The sequence below is a fragment of the Polistes fuscatus genome, unplaced genomic scaffold (assembly GCF_010416935.1).
Source record: "Polistes fuscatus isolate 324 unplaced genomic scaffold, CU_Pfus_HIC Scaffold8, whole genome shotgun sequence".
Lineage (NCBI taxonomy): Eukaryota > Metazoa > Arthropoda > Insecta > Hymenoptera > Vespidae > Polistes > Polistes fuscatus.
Window position 1 is genome coordinate 1,137,278 of NW_025113162.1, and position 23,386 is coordinate 1,160,663.

Here is a 23,386-nt window from a genome sequence, read left to right on the forward strand (position 1 = left end):
ATCACGACACCATATCTCTCAGTAATTTCACTAGTCCAACGACTACAACAAGTACGACGACGACGACCACGACGACGACGACCAACGTTCGTGCACGAATATAGCTCGGGAAAAAAATATTAGCCCCGTTAATAATTAAAGGAAAGATGAGACGAGGGTGAACCAGCAACGTTCTCGACATTTTGTGAGCGGTTGTGTTCAAACTACCTACCTTCCTACCTACCTGCCTACCTATCTCTTACAGAATCCTTTTCCGTCTGCTATCTACCACTACCAAGTGTCATACCTAGTGTATACCTTTTACTACTACTACCATAAAACCTACCAAGAGCATCAACTCTACCACAACGTAAGCTTCTTCAATTTTTTAGTGGAAGTCGTTATCTCCCAACACCTCGCGAATTTCTACCACCACATTCAGGTTTATACACGCGTCCCATTCGTTGAAAAATTCTTTCCTATTCGTGTTTTCTTCTCTCTCTCTCTTTCCCTCGCACCTGTCTTTTTCTCCCTCGCCATTCGTTCGTCATATTCCTTCATCCATCTTCTCCCCATCTTCCCCCTCCTACTCCTCGTCGTCGTCATCCTCTATCACCTCATCCTCATCCTATTCTCTCTGAATGCCTTGGGAAAGCGTAGTAGGTGAAACTTTTATTTAACCTGGTCCCTCCTTTTTTTCTGCGTACCTACGTTTTTAAAACCTTGGAGTTTTTTCAAGTGTGAGAAATGTTATTTATCATGTCGCACATTTCGAGTATTTCCATAAAAATCTCTATAAAGTAATTGAATTTCATTTTGATTTCATTTTCATGAATAATTTCCAATTCAAACGTTTTTCACTTGGGATATGCAGAAAGAAAGAGAAAGGGAAAGACAAAAAGAAAGAAAAAAGAAAAAAGAAAGAAACTATGAGAGAAAGAAAGAAAGAAAGGAATACGTAATCAGGTATGTTTGTTGAGAAAAATATTTCTCGGAAAAGGATTGAATACGGTTTGAATAATGATAAGGATGATTTTCGTGACGTAGGGATAAACGTGCACAGATAGGTACGATATATACAGTTTGCTCGATAAGTATCATAAGTAAATCACGATTACCATCCAGTATGACCTTCGATCACGTACACCTTCGGCTATCTAAAAGTACGCTTGGCCTAACCAATCGACCCTTTTCGCAAAATCGCCTCGAGGAAAAACGCAAAGACTGGTTGGTGAGCTTGTTCTTCGTTGGTGCAATTACCCTGTTGGTTCCGCCAGATGAGTGAGTGAGCAAGAAAGGGATAGAGCGAGAGAGAGAGAGAGAGAGAAAGAGAGAGAGAGAGAGGAAGGAGAGGAGAGCCAAAGCTTCGAAAGAACGTCGGTACGTAGGGAAAAAAATGAAAGGAGGAAAGAAAGCTAGAGGGAAAGAGAGGAACAGAGTGAAAGCATGAAGAAGGAGAGTCGAGGAAGAGTGTTCGCGTTTAATACCTCACTCGCGTGGTCTCTCATCGGCGCCAGAGCCGACGAAGAAACACACCAAGTCAAGCTCTTTCCAACTCTTTCGCGACGAAAGGTCGGGTCAGCTTTAATTATCGTAAATCAAAGGAAGGCGGCCAAGTCGTGGCAGTGTATATATGGTTACACCGAAAGGAGAGTAGAGGGGGTGGTCTTACACCCGGACTCTCGTGCAACCACGATTATTGTTGAAATCTTGGAGAATGTCGGTGCAGAATGTAAGAGACAGAAAGGTAAGGGAAAGAGGGGAAAAAAAGAGAAGAAAGAAATCTTTATTGTATTGGGCGTGATCGAGAGAGATCGTGGAATATCGATCAATCGATTATTCGTCCATGAACGAGGTTCCCACAAAGTATGAGGAATATACGTGTACATTATTTTGTGTATGTATTTGTATTCTTACACTGCACGAGCGTGTTGCCGAGAATCAACCGGTTTTACTGTCTCTTCTCTTCTCTTCATCCGATTTGATCCAAGAATATTAAACGTTTCTCGAAAAAGTTTTAACGTTCTTCTTAATGCTAATCTGATTATTTGTTTTTTTGTTGTTTTTGTGTTCTTCTTTCGTCTTTTTTTTCATTGGTCTTTCTTTTTTGGCGTGAGACGACAGCTACTACTAGACAGCTTTACGAGAGATATATCTTTAAGAGATTATTATCGTACGATGTCGCATGTATGAAATAATTAAATGAGACCGGACAGGACGTTCGCGTCTACGATTTACCGCGACGCACGGATTTTCTAATGGGAAAACTCGAGCGGCGAGTATGTAACGTGCGTGTACGTACGCACGCGCATGCAAATGTGAACACCGATGTTACCTACCTGTTAGTCGCTCGCGCGACGAAGGACATTCGAAAAAAATATTATCTGGCGCCAAGAAAACTCGACGTGCTGGACGTGGAATGCACGAGGTCAAACGGAAACGATGGCCCTCTCGATCAAATATAATACATCGTTTTACCTGTTCGATTGTCCTATTTTCCCATCTACAAATAATCGTATATTAAATTCATAATATAGGAATATGCTTACTCACGAGTATGAGTACATAATAATTGAGGTACACTACCTGCCGAAAGTTTAGCTACACCTAATGCAATTCGAATTACACACTTAACATTTCTTTATTCTTGTATGTATTTTTTTGATGACTTTAATGTTATCAAAATTCATCAGATCTCTTTAACAAGCTGTTCGCAACGATCAATACTGTCTCCGATATCATATTGAATACTTATAACGTTCAACTTAATTTTTGTTTTCGAGTATAAGATCTTTTACCAACTGTGTCGATGATGTCTCACTTTTTATCGAATATTTTATCTCTGCTATGGTAAGAAATGAGTAATTTTAGTCAACGTGGTATCTAAACTCTTGGTAGGTAGTGTATATACTTACTATTATACTCATGTGTCGCGTGCTGAAATTTTCTCTCTCTCTTTCTTCCTTTATTTCCTTCTCAACGAGTTTCGTAAATACACGAAGGCATACTCTTTTTATCCAAGTGAAAACGATTACGGCTCGGTGCGTCGACATACGATAAAAATGATCGTGTCGCGGCGCCGCACACCGGCCTGTATTCACGATCGTGCGCGATAAACCGGAAACGCAGCCTTCATAATAACACTTTGAAAGCCACTGAGTTGTTCGCGATCGAATCGCGTGTCGTTCTTTCTTTCGTAGAAAATAATTGTCTATGGTGTTATGCTCAATGCTGTTGCTGTTGCTATTGCATTTGCTTTTGCCTTTGGTTTTGCTTTTGCTTTTGCTGCTGTTGATGTTGCTGTTGAATTTCGATTCAATTCTAGGTATTTAAACCTTTTATGAAGGAAACAATCAAACATTGAATGTTATATGGGGATAGCTAGTATCAAAACATGTATTTATCCCTCTACGTATAGAATTTTCATCTGAGAATATTAACAATTTTTCCTCGATATCGAAATAGAATAACCTTTCCCCGATTGTTTTGTTCACCGATGCATTTGTGAGTTCATCATCCGCAAATAGCAAATAACGCAAGAGTGTTGAACAGAAAATTGTCGAGTATTCAGGATGTATGGTACACATCGTAAATCGAAAGAAACGATTGTTAATTATAGTACGATTGCATTCTACGATTGCGATAGAAATTCTCTCTCCCTATTTCTGTCTCTTCCTCTCTTTGTCACGCGAATGATTTTTCACAAATAATATGTAGTATATGAAAAGAATAGAAAAAAAAAAATTAAAAAATAAAAAAGAAAACATGTCAACGGTATATAAAACATGTCTCATAGTTTCTAGGTAGGAACTTCGACGCGTCCGTGCATACAGAAAATTACTCGGCTGATTTAATATAACGTTGGAGGTAGATGAAAGTACGTATAAGCTCGTAGTTTTAACGAAAATTAAAAAAAAATTTAATTAAAAAAAAAAAAAAAGAAAAAAGGGAAAGAAAAGAAAAAGTCATTAAATTTCGTTGAAATACATGGACGTTCGTCGCTTACATGTATAATTTTTTTTTTTTAATTACACATGCCTACCAACAAAGCCATATAAATATTAAACCCTACGAGCGATAAATTGCAAAGAAATGAAAAATAAACGTAGAATATACCAAAATGAAAAATACGAGATAGTATAGTTATCCGTCATGCGAAAGGATGCATCGGATTTGCATACAAAAGCACGAAGTCTCGGTGATATCTCTTCTTTTCTCTTCCCTTTCAACGATGAATCCACAAAATCGCAATCGGATTGGCCAGCAATTTGGTTCCCTCTTTACGGTCCGATTCCTTCGCATAAAGGAACCGATGTTACACTGTGGAACATCGAAATCGACGTGACGCACTCGTTTCGACTTGTCCGTTATCGATACACGTACACACATATGCATATATATGCGTATATATACACACACATGAATTCATGGAAGTTGGGTCTTAACACGCAAGCATAGTACTATCTGATTCTGTTATTCGCTTAATTACACGCCTTAACGTACCGGTGCTGCCGTACCGCAATCGAGTCGCACACGCAGTAATACGCATCATCACCCTCTCTTTCTCTCTTTTTAAGCCTTTTTTTCTTCCCTTTCTCTCCAACTCCCTCATATTCTCTCTCTCTCTCTCTCTCTCTCATTTCTCCTCATAGCTTTTAATATGCACCCTATCTCTCGGTATGGCGAGCATTTTTCGTCCTCTTTAATTCGTTTATCCGACGCGACCACCGGTGTCGGCTCCAGTTGAAAAGTAACATCATTATTTTTTTTTTAACTTCTAGTCTCTTTTTCTCTTTTACAATCATTGCGAACGTCTCTTTCTCCCTCTCTCTTTTTTTCTTTTTCTGTTTTTGCAAATTTTACAGTGTTTTAAGTACGAATTCCGTCACGTGAAAGAGAAAGAGAGAGAGAGAGAAAGAAAGAAGATACGCTGTTTTGTTGTTGTTGTTTTATTTAATTAAGTACACCTTTTGCAAGAGATAAACGTTCGTACTTACTTTCACCGTGTACCATTAAGTTAGAAATGGCTATTTGAAAATTTTCAACAGAGAGGATTCGTGATTCCTAAATGGACTGTAATTGTTGGAACGGTATCTCTTGTATGTAATACGTGAAACATGACAAAAATGAAGGGAGATACCTAATGATACATAATAACGGTTTTCTTCCTCATTGAAAAGAGAAATGAGGGATATTAGAAGGAGAAGAAGAAGAAAAAGAAGAAGAAAAAGAGGAAGAAGAAGATGAAGTAGAAGAAGTAGAAGCTACTTTACTTCATCACGTCATAACATTTAATAAGATCGTTTCAATTGGAGCTAATCAAGGCGGGTAGTAGTATCTTGAAAGATATATATCGAGTTGAGTGGAGTACGGAACTCGTTACGGGCCGAAAGTCTTCTTCCCTTGAGTATAAAAAAGAAAAAAGGAATAATACGAATAAGAAAAAGAAAGTAGAAAGAGAGAGAATAAAAGATAATCTTCTCGAACACAGAGAGCTCCCTTGATTTTAACATCCCGACGAATCCTTACAACGCAATACAAAGTAATCTCTTTTTTCGTTTAGTATCGGAAGATAATATGCGTTATCGAAGTCCGGCTGAATTGGAGCGTTCCGATTCGTTGAACGATTTCATCTTGGATACCATCTTTCTACTCTATATAGATACGTGTATACACACATATACACGTAGAACAAATACGTAAAGATTTCCATCTGGATTGGAATGTATCTCCCAAACCTTGATACGAATCGATAAAGAAAGAAATCGTTCGGGGCAAGTCGTTAAACAGAATGACGATACAACAAAGTCTTCATGAAGGGGTTCGATTTTATCCATACATTTATATCTACGTATACTAGATACTTAATCTACACTCGCACAAATACCAAGAGAACAACTCGACTCGCACGTTATTTCGACACGAAGGTCGTGATCCGTGAATGTTGCCGCCGAATACAATACCGAACCTGACGAGAGAGAGAGAAAAAGAGAGAAAGAGAGGTAACATCGTATTCCTATTGTTGCATGGTACCAGAGAAGCACTGCATCGAACAAATACTCTCGAACCGGAAGTGTAGTCCTAAAGCTAACGTACTAGGTGTCTAGGGAAAACGGTAATATAACGTGTACCGTCCAATTCATGCTCTTGTTAAAGCTACATTGGGTACCTTCCTTCCTTCCTTCCTTCCTTCCTTCCTTTTCGATGTAACAGAGTGACAAAATATTTTCCACTGCATCTGCTTGAAACTTCCATCTCTCGGGAAAAGAGACATACACGCATAAATACACGTATACAGATTATACAAAAAGGCAATCCTTTTCTGTATCATCTCAATTTCGAAACTCGAAATAATCATCTCGTTTGCACCTTTTATAGTTTTTCTCGCAAAAAAAAAGATACAAAAAAAAACAAAAAAAGGAAATCCTTTAAAAACTCTCCACAACGCGGAAAACAAAACTTTCCTATTACAAAGCTAGCTTTAGCACACACGAAGAGGTAGATTCTACGAGAAGGTAAACGAGTTTCATGCTTGAGAAAGGAAATACTTTTTTTCCCCCCTGGAATCCTTATTTCAAACTCGGTTGAACAATCTGCTCACGGCTACACGTGTTTCTGTGCGTCCACTGGTAAAAAACTGAAAGAGAAAAACAGTGAGACGAAAAAAGTTTAGTTGGGCACCGACTAAAGTAACAAAGCGAGTAACGCGAAAAACAATGTAATCCACTATCCACACCCTTTCCCATCCCCTAATTTGTTTCTCTCTTTATTTATTATATCTTCTTTCCTTTTTAATGTCTTCGCTCACCTCGGTCTCGACTTATTATTTCTCTTATTTGAGAAGATGAAGATGAAGATGAAGAGGGAGAAGAAGAGATGATCTCGCCGGTAGTTGGCGTTGCTACTACCTCTGCCGGTTGTGCAGGTAGCTTTGTTAATTAAGAGGCGTCATGTGTGGTCTCTCAGCGCTCGTACACGTTGATACCATACTACGATGTACTCTCGTGTCTCTTCCTTCCTCTCACTCAATCATTCTATCTCTCTCAGTCTCTCTTAGTCTCTTACCCTACTGGAATACGCGGTCAACCAACATAGGAACCACGTGGGGGTTTGCTCAAACGCATGCATATCTACCAACATCCTCTATCTACAGACGCACGTACACACATCCACACATATATGCATATCAAGGTGTTCTAGTATCAAGTAGGATGTACGACTAACTAGGTAGCCACCGGTAGCTAACGAAGCCAGCGATCAACCTGAATGATTCACAGTTGCAATGAGATTGAACGCGAACCAAGGCATACGACAGATCCCTCTATGAATTCAACTATAACGAAATGACCATCCGTTATAGCTTCTCTTTATTTTAAACTTTTTCTATGTTCTGTGTATACCTACCCATCCTATAAAAAAGAAAAAATCTCTACAGAAAGAGACAACAAAAATCGAAGCGATACTCTCTTCAGAATTTCGACAGTCCACCCCTAAACCTCTACCCTTCTCTCTATCCGTCTCACCCTTTGGACCTCGGTTGGAATCAGATCCGCATTTCAAAGCAATCGAGAAGGAAAAAGAAGCATCATCGCTGTCGACGTTTTTATTTCGAAATGCGGGAGGAAAACACACGTCGGTACGATTTATGAAACCCTCGTAGATAGGTACACACCTACAATATATATATACCATATATGTGTATGTGTATGCGTATCTATATATATATATATATATATATATATATATATATATATATAGTATATGTTGCGTATATGTATAGATGGGTAGGCCGTTTGCGTCGAAAACGACTAACGAGATCTCGCTCAGACTGATTCACTGTCGAGAGGAGCTGGACAGAGAGCGATTTCACCGTAGCCTATCAGCGAACCGATCGGTTCGAATTATCAGAAATCGATGAAAATCCTCTTTTCCTCTGTACGGGTAGAATACACATACAGGTACGCACATACGCACACAGAAATAGCGAGATTCGGGGTAGGCGGAGTGCGTAACGTTTTCGAATTTAGCTGCCTTTTCGTTTTACCCACGCATCCCTCCGGACATCCCTCCGTTCATCTCTCTGTCCGTTTCTCTTCCCGTCTGTCTGTCTGTCTGTCTGTCCGTCCGTCCGTCTGTCCGTATACGTCCCTCGACCTGTCTTCCAAACGGTAGCTCTCTACTGCAAATAAATTTCGAACTCCTTTTTTTTTATTTGTTTTACTCTTTTCTTGTTTTTTTTTGTTCATCTTTTATCTATTTTTTCCCTTTCTCTCTTGATTTTCATTTTTCTTTTTTTCTTTTTGTTTTGTTTTGGTTTTGTTTTGTTATATCGATCGAACTCGTCCGATCTAGACAGAATTTCGCGAAAGGCAAAACCGAGGCTATTGTAAACGTTGTACGTTCAGGTTGTCGATTCTAACGAGCTGCTTCGTGCATATCGAGTGCATTTACTGCTTACCGCAACACCAATATTCCTATCGTTAGAACTCAGGAACATTGGAATGAGAGAGAATTGTCGTTATCGATAAGAGAAAAGGGGTGAAGAGGAGAGAAGTGTTTCAGAGGATATCGGTTTGTCCTAGATACCCGGAGAGGTTCACGTTCGAATTTACATTGGAGTTATGCGTAACGACAGCAAAGTGCTAAGATAGGAAGACCATTGAATGACTCCTCGACCCTCGTCACTTTTGTCGAACTGAGTGCTCTTCAAGCAATGGATATATAATATATCTACATATGTACACCTTCTACTATATGTCTATTTACTTACAATACTTATTTACTCTTTGAAACTTTCGAATGGATCCAAAAATTGATTTACATTATCGACCAAAAGTGTGGGTTCACGTATTCGTTTATGAAAAATGTTTTTAAATTATTCAAAATTATATATTTCCCTTATGTTTTTTTCTTATACATAATATATGTGCTGTTAATTATGAAAGTGGACTAACAATAAGTCAAAAAATACAAAAAAATTATTTTATGATTTATTTTATAATATAAATAATTTTAATATCAATTAAATCATTAAATTCATTTTAGGATTTTTAATCTACTTTTATTATTATTATTTACACATATATAGAAATATTTGTTTTACATAGATAGAAAATTATTTAGAAAAATTTGATAAAACATTATTAAATGAAGCTAAACGTTTCGCTCATCAAAGTAACCACCAATTCTTCCTTTTACAAATTGTTCCAACAATTTTTTAAATGGTCCAACGAGTATCTCTCAGGTACTTTAATATGACATCATAAACAATGTTGATTGCTGCAAAAGATTATTACTTGCACTTTGAGATATTTAAAAAATATAACCGATAGCTTATACATAAGTGTATGATGCAAATGCAGTCTTTCATAATGCAATGCAAACTTTGAATCGATAGTGTACGTATTCTTGACCGAGTATTGCTCGATTATTGATGAAATGTGGAATAATAGTGTTTTATGTACACATATCAAACAAGTCACGAGATATAATATCTCGTTTATCATCTCGAAGAAGATATTCGAAAGAATGATTTGCATATCATTAATTTTAGAAATATCTCTCTCTTCCCCTCTCTCTCTTTCTCTCTCTCTCTTATCCCAATTTACAAACGTTCGTTTGGAATACTTTTGCGTGATAAATGGGCTAGGAGTTTGAGTTTCGAGGGTGTACCTACTCATCGTTCATAATGAAACAGCGAAAAGGGCGTTTCTTCGACGAAGGCATTGAGAGGATAGCAAACGCTTATTAAAATCCATCCAAGAAATCTTCTTTTACTTTTTCTTCTTCTTCTTCTTCTTCTTATTCCTTTTCTTTTTCTTTTTCTTTTACTTCTTCTACTTCTATCGATCGGAAAGTTTTGTAATATTGAAAGTACGTTAAAACGTCGCTCGTCGAGATACTTTTATATCAGAGATGGAAGTTTCTGCAGAAGAGAAGCAGAACGAGAAAATCGAGAGACATCGATGTTCACAAATGGAATAGGAAAAAGTCTCTATCTCCCTCTTTCTCTCTCTTTCTTTTTCTTTCTATTTCTTCCTTTCATAGTGAACGATGATTTGGTGGCATCTATACGAGTACATTACAAATACTAAACTTTGTAGCCTTTGAAATACACGATTATTTCCACGAAAAATATTTTATCGGAGATAAAATTACGTAGAGATTTTTTTAATAAAAGTGTGAAACTTGTGGTCAATCTCTCATTCCTTTTTTCTCTCTTTTTTTTTTTACCTTAAAAAGAAAATAAAGGGAACAAAAAATTTCGTTCAACGTCAACTACAGTATCGATCGTTACATTCTTCCACGTTTTTATGATATCGATCGTATTTCCTAAAGTCAAAAATCTGACAGGACACGTATTAACAAATCAAGAGGGTTTATGGATGTATGAAAAAAAAAAGAAATAAAGAAAAGTAAAGGTAGGAAATGAAGGCAAGAGGGGAAAATGGAAAAAGTGAGTTGATCGCGTTGGGTTTTTGTGAAATTTGCGAGTTCAGAGTTGGGGGTTGGAAAGGTGAGGTATAGAATGAGGAATAGAAAAAGAATAGAGGGAGGGGGTTTAAAGGTAGGTGGTACATGGTTATCACGATGAAAAGTGTGGCCCCCGGCCAAATGTCGCACGGGGATAAAGGTCTAACCACTCGTTGGCGGAAAATACATCGAGAGCTTGGTGCACCGGTGGCGCCGCGTAAATCCGAAAATTCATTACTGCAGTTGCAGTACCGCGATTGTTCGGAGCCAACGTGTTAGCAGAACTACGAGAGAGAGTGGGGGGGAGGGGGAGGGTTTTCGAGAGGAGAAGAGAGGAGAGGAGAGGAGTGCTGAGTGCACGGAATACTGCGAAGCTGCGGCATTAATAGCCAACCGTCCCGTCAGGATTTACCAGGAGGCACGGCATTGTTGACAAGCGAATATAGAATTTTCACGATTCCGATAGGTAGGTGTACGCTACGTGAATAACATTCTCGATGAAATTAATGACTCGAGATCGTACGTATTTTACTATCGGCAAGCGCCATTACCGAACCTGTTTAGTATTCAAATGACTGACTGCACTACCATTTTTTCATTAGTCTCTCTGCTCGGCAACTCGGTAATCCGATAATCGGATTGCACGAATTTATTATGTATTGGCCGATATCCCGATTGATTCGAGTCTACCCACGTTTACAATTCAAAGATTTTCATTCGTATTTATTATTACTACGAGTGAATTAGTATTATCTTTTTTTCCGGATTGGCCCCTTTTTTCTTTTATTATTATTATTTATAAAAAATATATTGTAACATTTAAATGTGTCTTCTTTCAGAAGGCGAGGACGCCGCGGAGGACGATGATTCTTATCTACTCGAAGAGGATGACGTGCCTTCGGCTACTATCGCCAGCGACACTGAACTCATATCGGAAGGTGGCGGACACCTTCCGGTATTTCTAACCGAACCGGTCGACTCCTTCGTCGTTAAGAACAAACCTGCCACTCTTCGTTGCAAAGCAGCTCACGCTTTGCAAATTTATTTTCGTTGTAACAACGATAGAGCAGATGACTCGGTCCAACAGGATTTCGTTGATCCTCACACGGGAACAAGAATCGTCGATTGCGAACTTAACATTACCAGGGACCACATCGAGGAATATTTTGGAAAAGATAAATTCAAATGTGAGTGCGTCGCTTGGTCCGGTTCCGGACAGATCAAGAGTCAGCCAGCGGTAATCGATGTTGCTTGTAAGTATCATTGATTTTATATTTTATATTTCATTTTTATTTTATTTTTTTATTTTGATTTTTTTCTTTTTTCTTTTTTCATTTTCACGTCAAAGAATATGTCAATATAATGTCGTCTTGAAAGGAGCACACGATAATAAAAGTTAAAGAAGATGACGCGATCGTTGTGTGCCACAAGAAACGCGAGCTTTGACTTTCTTCGTCTTATTTCGTCTTCGCCCCATGTAATTATCTTGATTCTCCTGGCAGTGATGTCATTATTTAATTCCGCTCCTTAACAGAAGACAATGCGAGGAGAGAGTCAGTTAGCGGAGGAGTTCCTAAGAGAATCAATTTAAGGAAGAACCACTTGTCCAATTTTAGAGTTACGCAACTAACGAAGCGGACAAAGTTTCGTTTAACAGAATCACCGAAACGCATACATTTTCCAATTGAATTTAAAACAGCTTTCGCATTTCATTTCTCTTATCCTCTGATGCGAACTTTGAACCACATTTGCATTATCATGATACTGTTTCCTTTAATTTTATCAACAAGCATAATTTTATTTGATTCCAGACTTGAAAAAACAATTCGAGTCACCACCTTACTCGGTTTCGGTCGAAGCCGGTCACAGTACCGAACTTCGATGTTTAGCACCTTTGGGTGTACCACCGCCACGAGTTTATTGGTTACGAAACAACGTTCCGGTTGATGCAGACTCGGATACACTTCTGGTATCTAGCGAAGGACATCTTCTTGTTGGTCAAGCAAAACTCAGCCATCAAGCTAATTACACCTGCGTGGCTGAAAACATAGCGGCCAAACGGTTAAGCGATCCAGTTAGCCTAACAGTATACCGTAAGATTGAATATTCTGCAATTAACATTTCACTCTACTCTCTTAACGTCGGCTCTCCCAATTATCACCAATCGACGAGTTGTTAATTATTATGTTACCAGTGAACGGTGGTTGGTCTTCTTGGTCTGCTTGGTCGGAATGTCATTCGAGATGTGCGAAAGGTGGCCAGAAGAGAACAAGAACCTGCACGAATCCGGCACCAATGAATGGTGGTCAACCATGTCTCGGACCGGGTCAACAGAAAATGGACTGCAACGCGGCCTGTCCTGGTAAGTCGTATGATCATCAAACGACTGTGACATGCACTTATTTTAATTGCTTTATATGTTTATAACAATCTCTCTGATAACAATCGCTTATACCATGATTGTATATAAAAGCAAATAATAATAATAATAAGAATAATAATAATAATAATAATAACTATTCATGCGTGTGGTCGGTTGTAAGAGAAAAAATTTGTAGGATGTAATACCTAACATCACGTGTGCATCGTAAAAAGCTCTCACAATTCGCTTACTAACGTTGACGTGCTTTCAGCTTCGTGGGGGGTTTCTTCTCTCCTCTTTTTCTCTTTCCCTACTCTTCCTTGTCCATCCTTTTGCAATTTCGCTACATTCTATACTTACCTTAGGCGACGTCTTTGAAGATAGTTAATGTGTAAGCAAGCGTTGGCGGAGGTGTCGTCTTCCTTTTCTTATCCTAGTCTGTGTCGCAGCGTAGACGTCAGGCCCAAGCAGGTTTTACCTTGCCAAGCCGATATTACTAATGCTGAGAAGAGAGGCAACTCTCTCTCTCTCTCTCTCTCTCTTCCTTTCTCATCTTGATTTACGATCTTTCTCTCTCATGCATACATCTCGTACGTGTTCGCGGTCATCTTATGCCAACGGGTCTCTTTACCATCATGCACCTTTCAAAAATGTTCGCGACATTTCAAAAACACCCGCATGTTAGTATACACTCGTATTAATTTTGAAATACTAATATTCGTGTTACATGGAAGTAGGTACGTGTTTTTATTTAGTCGCTAAAATGAAGTTCTCGTTTGTTATACGAGAGCGTAACGCTTTTTTCTTCTTCCTTCTTTTCTGCTGCTTTTGTTGGAACAGCGGGTACATTGGAGGAATTTACCAATACTATGGGTAAGTTTTTATTGTTAGGATTTAAATGCTTTTAACATTAAAAATGTATCACTGAATTCTGCATTCGATGTTATTGCTTTTCTTCATTTTACTTTACAATTATAATTATATTATTTAAGTCAGTATTTAATCGTAAAAAGAAGTAAATTTTATTGAAGACCGGTTATGATAAAAATCGGTGTATATAAACTGTCGGTAGGTTTAGTGTTAAACATGCCTAACGTTTTTAAAGACGAAAGAGATACGCGCTATAAATCAATTACTGAAGGTATAATACAAGTAAATGTTTCTTCTAAAAAAAAAACAAGGAGAAAAAGAAAAATTAAAAAAAGAGAGAAACGTTTAACGAGCAGATTAAACGGCAATAAAACCATGAACGAGTATCGATATCGAACGTGAATGATACTTTTACAAGAACCTCGTGGAAGTTTTTATCAACGTTTCGTATCGATCGAATGCATTGCCGTTTTAACGACTCTACGAGACACACTTTTCCATTTTTTTTTATTCGTTTGTACCAGTCGTCGATGGTGGATGGTCCAGATGGTCGGCGTGGTCCATATGCGGGACCGACTGCACGCACACGAGAAGAAGATCCTGCGACGAACCACCTCCGAGTTATGGTGGCCGTTCATGTCAAGGAAAAGACATCAGCGTGGCCAATTGCACCGGCGGCATATGCAATGGTAAGTATATTAAACATCACATTTTTTCATATTTCAGTATTTTTATCTAAAGAATTACATTGAAATGGTATCTCGAAATTTGTCACATTTTTTGGGTCAATAACTTTAAATATTTTTTACTTTAAAACATTATATAAAACGTTTTTAAAGTTTGCTATTCGTTTGGATCAGTAATTTAAATATTTATTGTTAATATTTTTAATAATTAGTATCACTAATCGCCCTAATAAGCAACCCTATACTTATATTTTTAAAATTCCTAATTTTCTTAAATACAAATTTGAATAAACCATAGACAGAAAAAGAAAAACAATTTGTTAATATCATAGAACAAATTTAAAAGATAGTCGTGACCATTTTCTATTTCAGTTGGTAACGCGAAGATGGGTGGCGCGCACTTGACGGAAGAAGGTGAGTTAACAAAAGCAAAAAAAAAGAAAAACAAAAAATCTATTTCTTTTCTTTCTAATATCTATAAATATGCATATGACAATGCCACTCCTAGAGCTCTCTCGGACCCGTTAATTCTCTTTCGTCGCGTATTTCATTCGCACGCGCGTTCCTCGTCACGGTGCATTTGCGAGAGTCCAGGAGGGAAGTCTCTCTCGATTAGATAAGCCGTGATTCGCGCGATGTACCGACCCTCCTCCGATTCGTTCCGGATTTGTATATAGCTATGTAAAAATATATATAGTACCTATATGCTTGCGAAGAATCAAGGCGACACGCTATCCCCAGTTCCAAGAAAAAAGAAAAACAACAAAATTCAACCAAAAAAAAAATGACGTAAAACGAACGTAGGATAAAAAAGAGAAACATCGAATACAAATAATAACCCAAAAAAAAATAAAATAAAATGCAAATAGAAAGAAAGAAAGAAATAAAGAGAGAGAAAGAGAGAGAGAGAGAGGGGGAGAGAGAGAGAGAGAGAGTTGGAGGAGTTAAGGTAGAAGTTCCAAGTGCTATGAGAATCAGGGTGCGACTGTTGGACCGCAAAGAAAATGTCCTTAACCCGTCGTACGACATTCTTGGATGGATTCTTCACGCCCGGTGCACGCCATTTATATTCTCTACAAGTTCCTACCCTATCTCTTTCTGATCTGATACCATTTGAATCTTACCTAGGTATACTTTATATTCATCCTGAAAAGCTTTCGACGAGTTTAAATAAAATAATGAGCAGGAAAGAGAGAGAGAGAGAGAGAAACTACTGGTAAGAGGCCTTGATCAACATCGACTTAGGTACTACGTAGGTACTATTAATATCTACACAAACGATTATTAAAATCACGGAAGCATGTTGAAACGAGAATAAGGAGTAGAAGAAGAAGAAGGTGGAATAGGAGAAGTAGGAAAAGTAGGAGGAGTAAGAGGAAGAAAGAAAAAAAAGGAGTAGATAGGAAGAAGGAGGGCTCGCCTAAAGGAAAATGTAAATTCTTGGCTCTCTAATTCTCTTCGTTCAATGTAATTTTGAATATCTGAATATTTGAACGGGAAGCGGGCGAAATGTCGAAAAAAAAACCTTGTCAAGTTATTTTTTTATGAGATTCTCGATATACGAGTTAGAGCAAAATTATGGGAAAGGGAGAGAGAGAGAGAGAGAGAGAGAGAGAAAATAATTTGGTCGTTGTAAAGTGTGGGGTAGAGGGGTAGGTAAACCAGCGCGCGTAAACTCTTTTTTTCTTCTCGAATATTTACATTTAATTACGCGACTGGTTAATTATTGACGCTGGGAAAGGAAAAGGGAGTTATGGGAGAACGATCAGCTCCCTTCGAGCTTTATGGAGCCAAACAATCGTAACAATGAGCCTATAGCTGGTGGTAGTCTCGAGGGTGGTCCGCGTAGATGCAGTCGCTCGAACGAAACCCTTCTCCCTTCAGCCTCTCCTCTCTCTCTCTCTTTCTCTCTCACCATGAATCTCGACGATTCTATCGAGCGAAGGGCACATCAAAGTTGCACGCGATATACGCGTAGGCTCGACGACATACACGACTCCCTTCGGGTCCCTTCGAGCCTTGCTAAGGGTTGCCTTTAATATCGAAGAAAATTATGTAATCGGTAGCCGTTACGCCCTTTAGATGGTAGGGGGAAATTGATCGTGCATGCAAATAAAGTGCCATTATCCTGTGCCGTGGTCTCGAACATATACCTACACTTCTGTGAGACACTGAGACGAGAAAGAGAAAGAGAAAGAGGAAGAGAAAGAGAAAGAAAGAGAGAGATGGAGAGATAATATAAGAAGAAAGAGGAGAAGTTGGAAGACCAAAACTACCCTCTTGAATTCCGAAGTGACTTCGATTTTCCCAAAAGTGACTTTAAACTATGATTGGAATGGTATATCGATGAGAATAACTGAAATATTTGTGAAATTAAATACTCGTCCTTGAATGAAAGCATTATTTATAGAGAAAATTTCATTCGTATAGGTTTTTCCATTTACCAAATTAATATTAATAAAGGTTTTATCTCGTTATTGATTAAAAATGGAACAGAAGTTTTATTATCATGCTACAACGTACGACGTTGTAGCACAGATGGGACCGAACGTAAATCGATCGTGGTTAAGAAAATAAATCCTGGCATCCCCAACAGAAGTTACTTTCTCTCTCTTTTTCTCTCTCTCTCTCTTTTATACACATACACGCATCATATGCGTGTACACACACGTATAACTACGAGTGTTTTGAAGATAGGGTGGAAGCAGCACACGCATTTCCGATTTCATTTTCTTACGTCTAGTGTGTAACGACGTGGAACTATTGCGTTTTGAAAATCTTTCCTTCGAATACTTTCGAACGATGCTACTCGTTCTCGTCGTACGCGAGGAGTTATTGATGTTCGAGGCACGTGTCTTTAAAGAGAAAAAAAGATAGTGTGTGATACGTATACAGAAACGCGACAACGAGAAGAACATGATCCTATAAAAGAAAAGGAAAAGACATAGGAAGAGGTGGGGGGAGGGGGAGGTGTAGGAGGAGGAAAAGTCAGGGCCCGAAAGTCACGTAGCAGGGTTACAACCTCGCGTGTCTTTGACATTCTAAAATTGGAAGAAGCTTAACGGTGTTTTGTGAAAGAAGGGATGCTGTCGCTGCTGTTCTCCTGCTTGGCGCGTGTTGCTTCAGGAATTTCTTCTGTTGACAATTTTTCTGTAGGTATGGGGGATATTCGAAATCGTTGAAATAAATCTTGACTCGCGGTACGCGTCGTGCGTATATAAATAGTATTTTTAAATATTAAATACATCTTAATTCAAATGTCTTTTTACTTTGGAATTCATCCTGGCAAGAAAAGGGTTCGATTTATTTTTTCCTCTTTTCATCAATCGTCTATGTTCAGCTAAATGTCACTAACTAACATTTATGCTAATCTGTTAGTTAACTTTTGGTTGAACATAAACGATATGTTTTCTTAAAAATTTCTTCTTCACATAGGTATAAACAGATTATAATTGTTTTACTCGTTTCTTTGTTAGAGAATATTTTCTATTCTTTATCTGATAATTGAAATATTATTATTAGGAATTTCTCGCGGACTGGTGGAATTTATTTTGATCGTTCTTTGTTAATGGTCGTGATAATAACGATCTCAATCTTTATTGGCTTAGAAAATAACGGGCACGTTGTAAAACGATAAAACGGAGGAAAAAGTGTTTAAAAGCAGAGAATGGGAAAGAGAGAAAGAGAGAGAATGAGAAAAGGAAAAAGAATCCATGACGTGTCGTGGCACGTAAATGGCCAAGGAACCTTAAAACTTTTCTACGACTTCTCGTAATATTTAGCGACACGTGAAACGTTTAACGTTCTCGAACGGCATCTTTGTGTCACATACAGACCGTGTGAAAGAAATTCTCCTTCCCCTCAAGCAAAAAGAGAAAGAAAAGGAAAGAACAAATAAAAGTTTATCTATAAAATATTCATGAGCTGACTCCGACGTTTTTGAGAAACGTGGACTGGACTTTTGCATTCGTTTGAGTTATTCAAGTCTCTCGTAAGTACTTCGAGTAACGAATAGACACCTATTTCAGTGATCGTACTATCTGAAAAACTACTTTATTATATTACTCTTACATTATGTATACAAACGTCCAGACTCGATCTTTTCTCATGCATACATACGATAGATGGAATTGAATTTTTTATCTTATTTTATGTTCACTTTAAATTATTATATTACAGGTCTTTAAATTCGATTATCCGTTTACAAGAAAATTGTATTTTAAAAAATGTTATTTAACTTCAAACAAATCACAGTCGCTTTGATATTAATAACGAAATTATATTGTATTTACTTGATGCGTCTCTCTTCTCTCTCTTTTAAGAATGCTAAATAATGAATTAAAATATTTTTAGATACAATTAATAATTAATCAAAGTTCCTTTGCATATTAACAATATTAGATATACATCTAATTCGGTCTAAAGGTAAATCCGTGTTGCGTGGAATTGAAACATACATGACATTGATGTTTGCATATAATGTATATCTACATATGCAACATACATTTCAATTAAATACATATACCATTACGGTAAATGTATAATGCACGAAATGTTTGAATATTCATAGAACGTCCTTTGATATCCTATTCGGTTATACGCCCGTTCTAACAATTGAATCATGTTGGTATAATATTAAAATTATTGAAATTATACAATTAATTAACATTTTGTTCTTTCAAAGTACCAATGTCGAGCTTTGTTTATTCGTTTGATTACAGCGAATCGTCAGATGGACGTGGCACTGTATATTGGATTAACGGTGGCTTGTCTCGTAATCGGTGGTCTCGCATTTTTCCTAACAAGGTTATTAAGAAGAAAAGGTCGAGATCATTCGCTTTACTCCATGGCACGTAATGGTAAGCATTTAGAAACAAAGGAAAGGTAAAAAATATGTCGGCTCATTTTTTTTTATATATTTTTTTTATTTTCTCAAATATTTTCCTTAATCTCCTGTTTGCTTCACGCATCTATTCGCGTACACGGCGATGAAAAAAAGCAGGCAAGATACTATTTCGAAGCTTGATTAATCCAAAAGCACTCGCTCTCCTAATTTAATTCATTTCTATTCAAATCCATACGTTTCTAAATCGTGGAGAACGCTTTTGGAATGCATTTTATAATTACAGGGCAAAATACTTGTCTGCTGGTTCTCACGCGTTCTCTTCATCTTCTTCTTCTTTTTCTAATCTTTCTCGTATTAACTAAAAGATGATCGTAAAATTGTTCCACGTTTAAGTGGACACAATGGGAAGATCAATAGAGGACGAGGGCGTGAGTGCTTATTTGGTAACGCAGGATCTTTGTAAAGTCCTTACGCACTTTTATAAGATTCGAATCAATATAAATCTTATACGCACGAAGGTACTTACCAAGTTACGATAGTAATAAAATACTCTCTTTAAACGATTTGAAGATAAAATTTACGAGCGAATATTTGAAAAGTGTTTCTTTTAAATGTCGTACTTAGGTAAAAGGTTAGAATTGATTGAAAAAGCGTTAAAAATGCAAAAAGGACTTTGGGAAGTATCCCGGTAATAGAAAGAGATGCGTAAGAATCGGAACAGTATCGTTGCCGGGATCTGTCCGCAGCGCGCAGAGATACCCACGAGCCGTGCCTCGGCCGTGTGCGTTTCAGAATTCCAGCCGGAGTTCTTCCCGGACCAGGACAAGAAGTTGAGCCTACAACCGGACGTGACGGCGACGAGCGTGCCGGCTTGTTACGAGTATCCTTTCGACCCGAAGCTGTCGATGTCGAGATCCCTCTCGGAGCACCATTACGACGTGCCGCACCTATCAATCGCCCCCCAACCTTCCCCGATGTCACCGACTCCCTCAACATCGACGCAAGAGTCTTGCAGCGACAAGCAGATCCATTCCGACAGCGAGAACAGCGTCACTAGTTCTTACCCATCCTCGGATTCTACTTACAACGTTGCATCAGAAAGCGTCAGGTTGCCCAAGCTCGAAGCTGGAAACGTAGCAAGAGCTACGGTCAACACGCGAGGTGCATTATTGGTCCTTCCGGATTCTGGAATTTCAATGTCCGTACCAGAAGGAACATTACCCAAATCTCACAAAGAGGAACTCTATTTGGCGGTTCTCAACGAGGATCGTTTTAGGCCTAGATTACCTGGTAAGTGTTAAAAAAAAAAGGACAAAAAATATATTTTCAAGTTTTATCCTTTCGAATATTTCCCCTTTAAAATGGTGACAACGAAAAAGCGAACATTTCCCCGGACGAATTCGATCGCATTATAGCTTTTATCTCCCATCCACCGAGCCCGTCCCACCGCGGCACCCTTTTTCGCAATGTCGATAAATCAAATTAGTACTCTAATTTCGTTGACTCGCGTTCGATAGATTGCCCGAAGTAATATTCGACGTAATTGTTAACGTCGATTGTTGCGATCGACGTGGGATCAGCATTTATTTTATTCGGAGGAGCAACAACGGTGGCGGCCGGTAGTGAAGATTTTTATATTTCCGCGAGATGAGATACGAAAATATGATCGACGTTTATTTTGGCGTTTAATTGATTCGCGAGAGTAAAACGAGAAGGAAGAAAGAAAAAGAAAAATACGTTTTGCATCGGTAACGTCAGTTGTCCATCGAATCTGGATTATATCGTATCACGTAGGATATTTATTCGAAAATAAAGTTATCAATGAGAAACGTTGAATTTATCGACAGATATGATGTTTAATTATTATTCATTAAAAAGCCATGATTTCAATCGGGATGATAATTAATTCGTATAAATCCTTGAACGTGACAAAATCGAAAAGAGACCGTTGTTTTATCCTCGCAGACGGAATAACGCAGCTATCGGCGGTGATAACCTGCGGCCCAGGTAGGGCACTCTTCAAAAAACCTGTGATCCTACAATTCGAGCACTGCGCCATGTTGCACCCGGCAACCTGGGAGTTGAGCGTATGGGCTTCGGACAATCTGGACGTCGAGGAGAACTCGTCGATGTCGTCGACGAAGGATCATCAGGTGGTGGTGACGTGGAGCAGAGTGTTGACGTTGGGTAACGAAACGATCAACACGCCGCTCTTCACGCAGCTGGATCACGCGGAAGCGTTCATCGTGACGGAACAACTCAGGGGCTACGTTCTCGCCGGTCAAAGTTGCGAGAATTCGATAGCCACGAAAAGACTGAGATTGGCATTGTTCGCTAGCCAAGCGGGCCAATGTTGCGTCAGAGTTTATGCAGTTGAGGACACAAAAGCAGCCATGAAAGCAATCGTCGACAGGGAGTCGCAAATAAGAGGCTACTTGTTGGACAAGCCGCGTACGTTGATGTTCCAAGACAACGGGGAGTCCCTTTGCGTCAGTCTGGAGGAAGTCGGTAACGAGTGGCAAAGCAAATCTCCAACCGAGCGTCAAGAGCTTTCATTCCGAGACGTATGGAATTGTCAGGAGAACACGAAACACGTGATATTCGGATTGGATACCGCATTTGGCCCGACGACAACCAGAAGCTACAAACTCCAGGTCTCGCAAGGCAATTCCGATACCAGGCAGGTCTTCAGGATCGTTTACGACGGCGCGAAACAACTGATCTCCTCCGGCAGCGTTACCAGACCTCTCAGAGAAGTGACCGTCGTCAGCAGCGGACATGCTAATAACGCAACCACCGATTCAACTGCCCTCAGACCGTTTCGGTTCACCAGGTCTCTCAGGAAACAACTTTGCCAGTGCCTCGACCCACCTAACGCTTTAGGCAACGACTGGAGAATGTTGGCTCAGAGACTACAAGTTGACAGGTTGGTAATAACCCATTCGCCTCTCTATCTCTATCTATTTATCTCCCTAAAAATGAAATTTTTAATAAAACCATACGGTTCTAAACCATTATCATTTATTTCGCTATTTATCTCAATGTATATACAATTAAAAAGCAATTTAACTTTTTCTCATTAACTCATCCTTTCCGCTTAGTCACACGATAATAAGTTTTTCTTCCATTACCAACCCACCGAGAGATACATCGAAGATATCTACAACATCGTGTTACCTCTCTCCTCGCGCAACGCAAACCCGTTTAGTTCGGTTCGATCGGATAAAAGAAAAAGAAAAAAAGGAAACAAATCTTCTTAATCGTTTGTTCCCCTTTCATTATCTCAATCGACATTCAGTCGTCGTACGGCTAATGGTTCTCCGGACAATCCAAGAGAATCTCCGGACACGTTTACTTGCTTGACAACGTTATTAATTTTTTTGTTATTGTTGTCGACGTCGTCGTTGTTAACGATCAATCGATCTATCTCTCGTCGTGGTACCTTTCTTAATAATCACTTTAGACGTTATTCTCGTTGCTCCCGTCTCAGGTACATAAACTACTTTGCAACAAAGTCGAGTCCGACGGAACACATTCTCGATTTATGGGAAGCAAGGCACAGAGAACCAACGGCTGTCACGGATCTTTTGAATCATTTGAGAATTATGGGTAGGACGGATGCTGCTACGATCTTGGAAGCTCAGCTTGGACCCTGGCTTTGAATGCGTTTAATGTCGCTCATCTAATTTCCTACTTTTTACGAACGAACTCGACGTTCCATTTTCGAAACTGGTGAGTGAAAGTTACGAACGTACGATGGACACCACCCCCCCTAGTACTACTACTACTACTACTACCACACTACTACAATTACTACTACAATTACTACTACTACTACTACTCTACTACTACTACTACACTACTACAAATCATCGAATTGATCCTCGAAAAAAAAAACATAAAAATAATAATTATAATAATAATAATGATTATAATAAATATTAATTAATAATATAATATTATAAATGATAACGACACGAATCGACATACGATATCGATATTATTGTCGATACAATAACGAACCGAGAGGAGAAGGAGCACGTGGTGGTTCTACGAACGAACTAATCGAAAATACTGCCTTAACATTTCTGTTAGTGCGCGGTCGCTAAATGATTGCGCTAAACTAACGCCATTGTTAACTTCTTGTAAATAAGAGCGTAATTTGCTGAA

The 23,386-nt window shown here is 38.7% G+C and overlaps 1 protein-coding gene across 3 annotated transcripts in view; it reads left to right on the forward strand.

The window, feature by feature from the left end:
• LOC122524649 (netrin receptor UNC5C-like) overlaps positions 1-23,062 on the forward strand; it is a 43,286-nt gene extending 20,224 nt beyond the window's left edge. The window contains exons 3-12 of one of the 3 annotated variants that reach the window (XM_043647016.1): positions 11,292-11,705; positions 12,264-12,545; positions 12,647-12,814; positions 13,655-13,687; positions 14,209-14,373; positions 14,743-14,784; positions 19,092-19,229; positions 20,009-20,506; positions 21,182-22,142; positions 22,707-23,062. In XM_043647016.1, the coding sequence (XP_043502951.1) occupies positions 11,292-11,705; positions 12,264-12,545; positions 12,647-12,814; positions 13,655-13,687; positions 14,209-14,373; positions 14,743-14,784; positions 19,092-19,229; positions 20,009-20,506; positions 21,182-22,142; positions 22,707-22,878 (2,873 nt within the window). In that variant the 3' untranslated portion in view covers positions 22,879-23,062. The remainder of the gene's footprint in view (positions 1-11,291; positions 11,706-12,263; positions 12,546-12,646; positions 12,815-13,654; positions 13,688-14,208; positions 14,374-14,742; positions 14,785-19,091; positions 19,230-20,008; positions 20,507-21,181; positions 22,143-22,706) is intronic. The other 2 variants (XM_043647017.1, XM_043647018.1) reach the window with 2 other exon arrangements.
• The last annotated feature ends 324 nt before the right edge of the window (positions 23,063-23,386 follow it).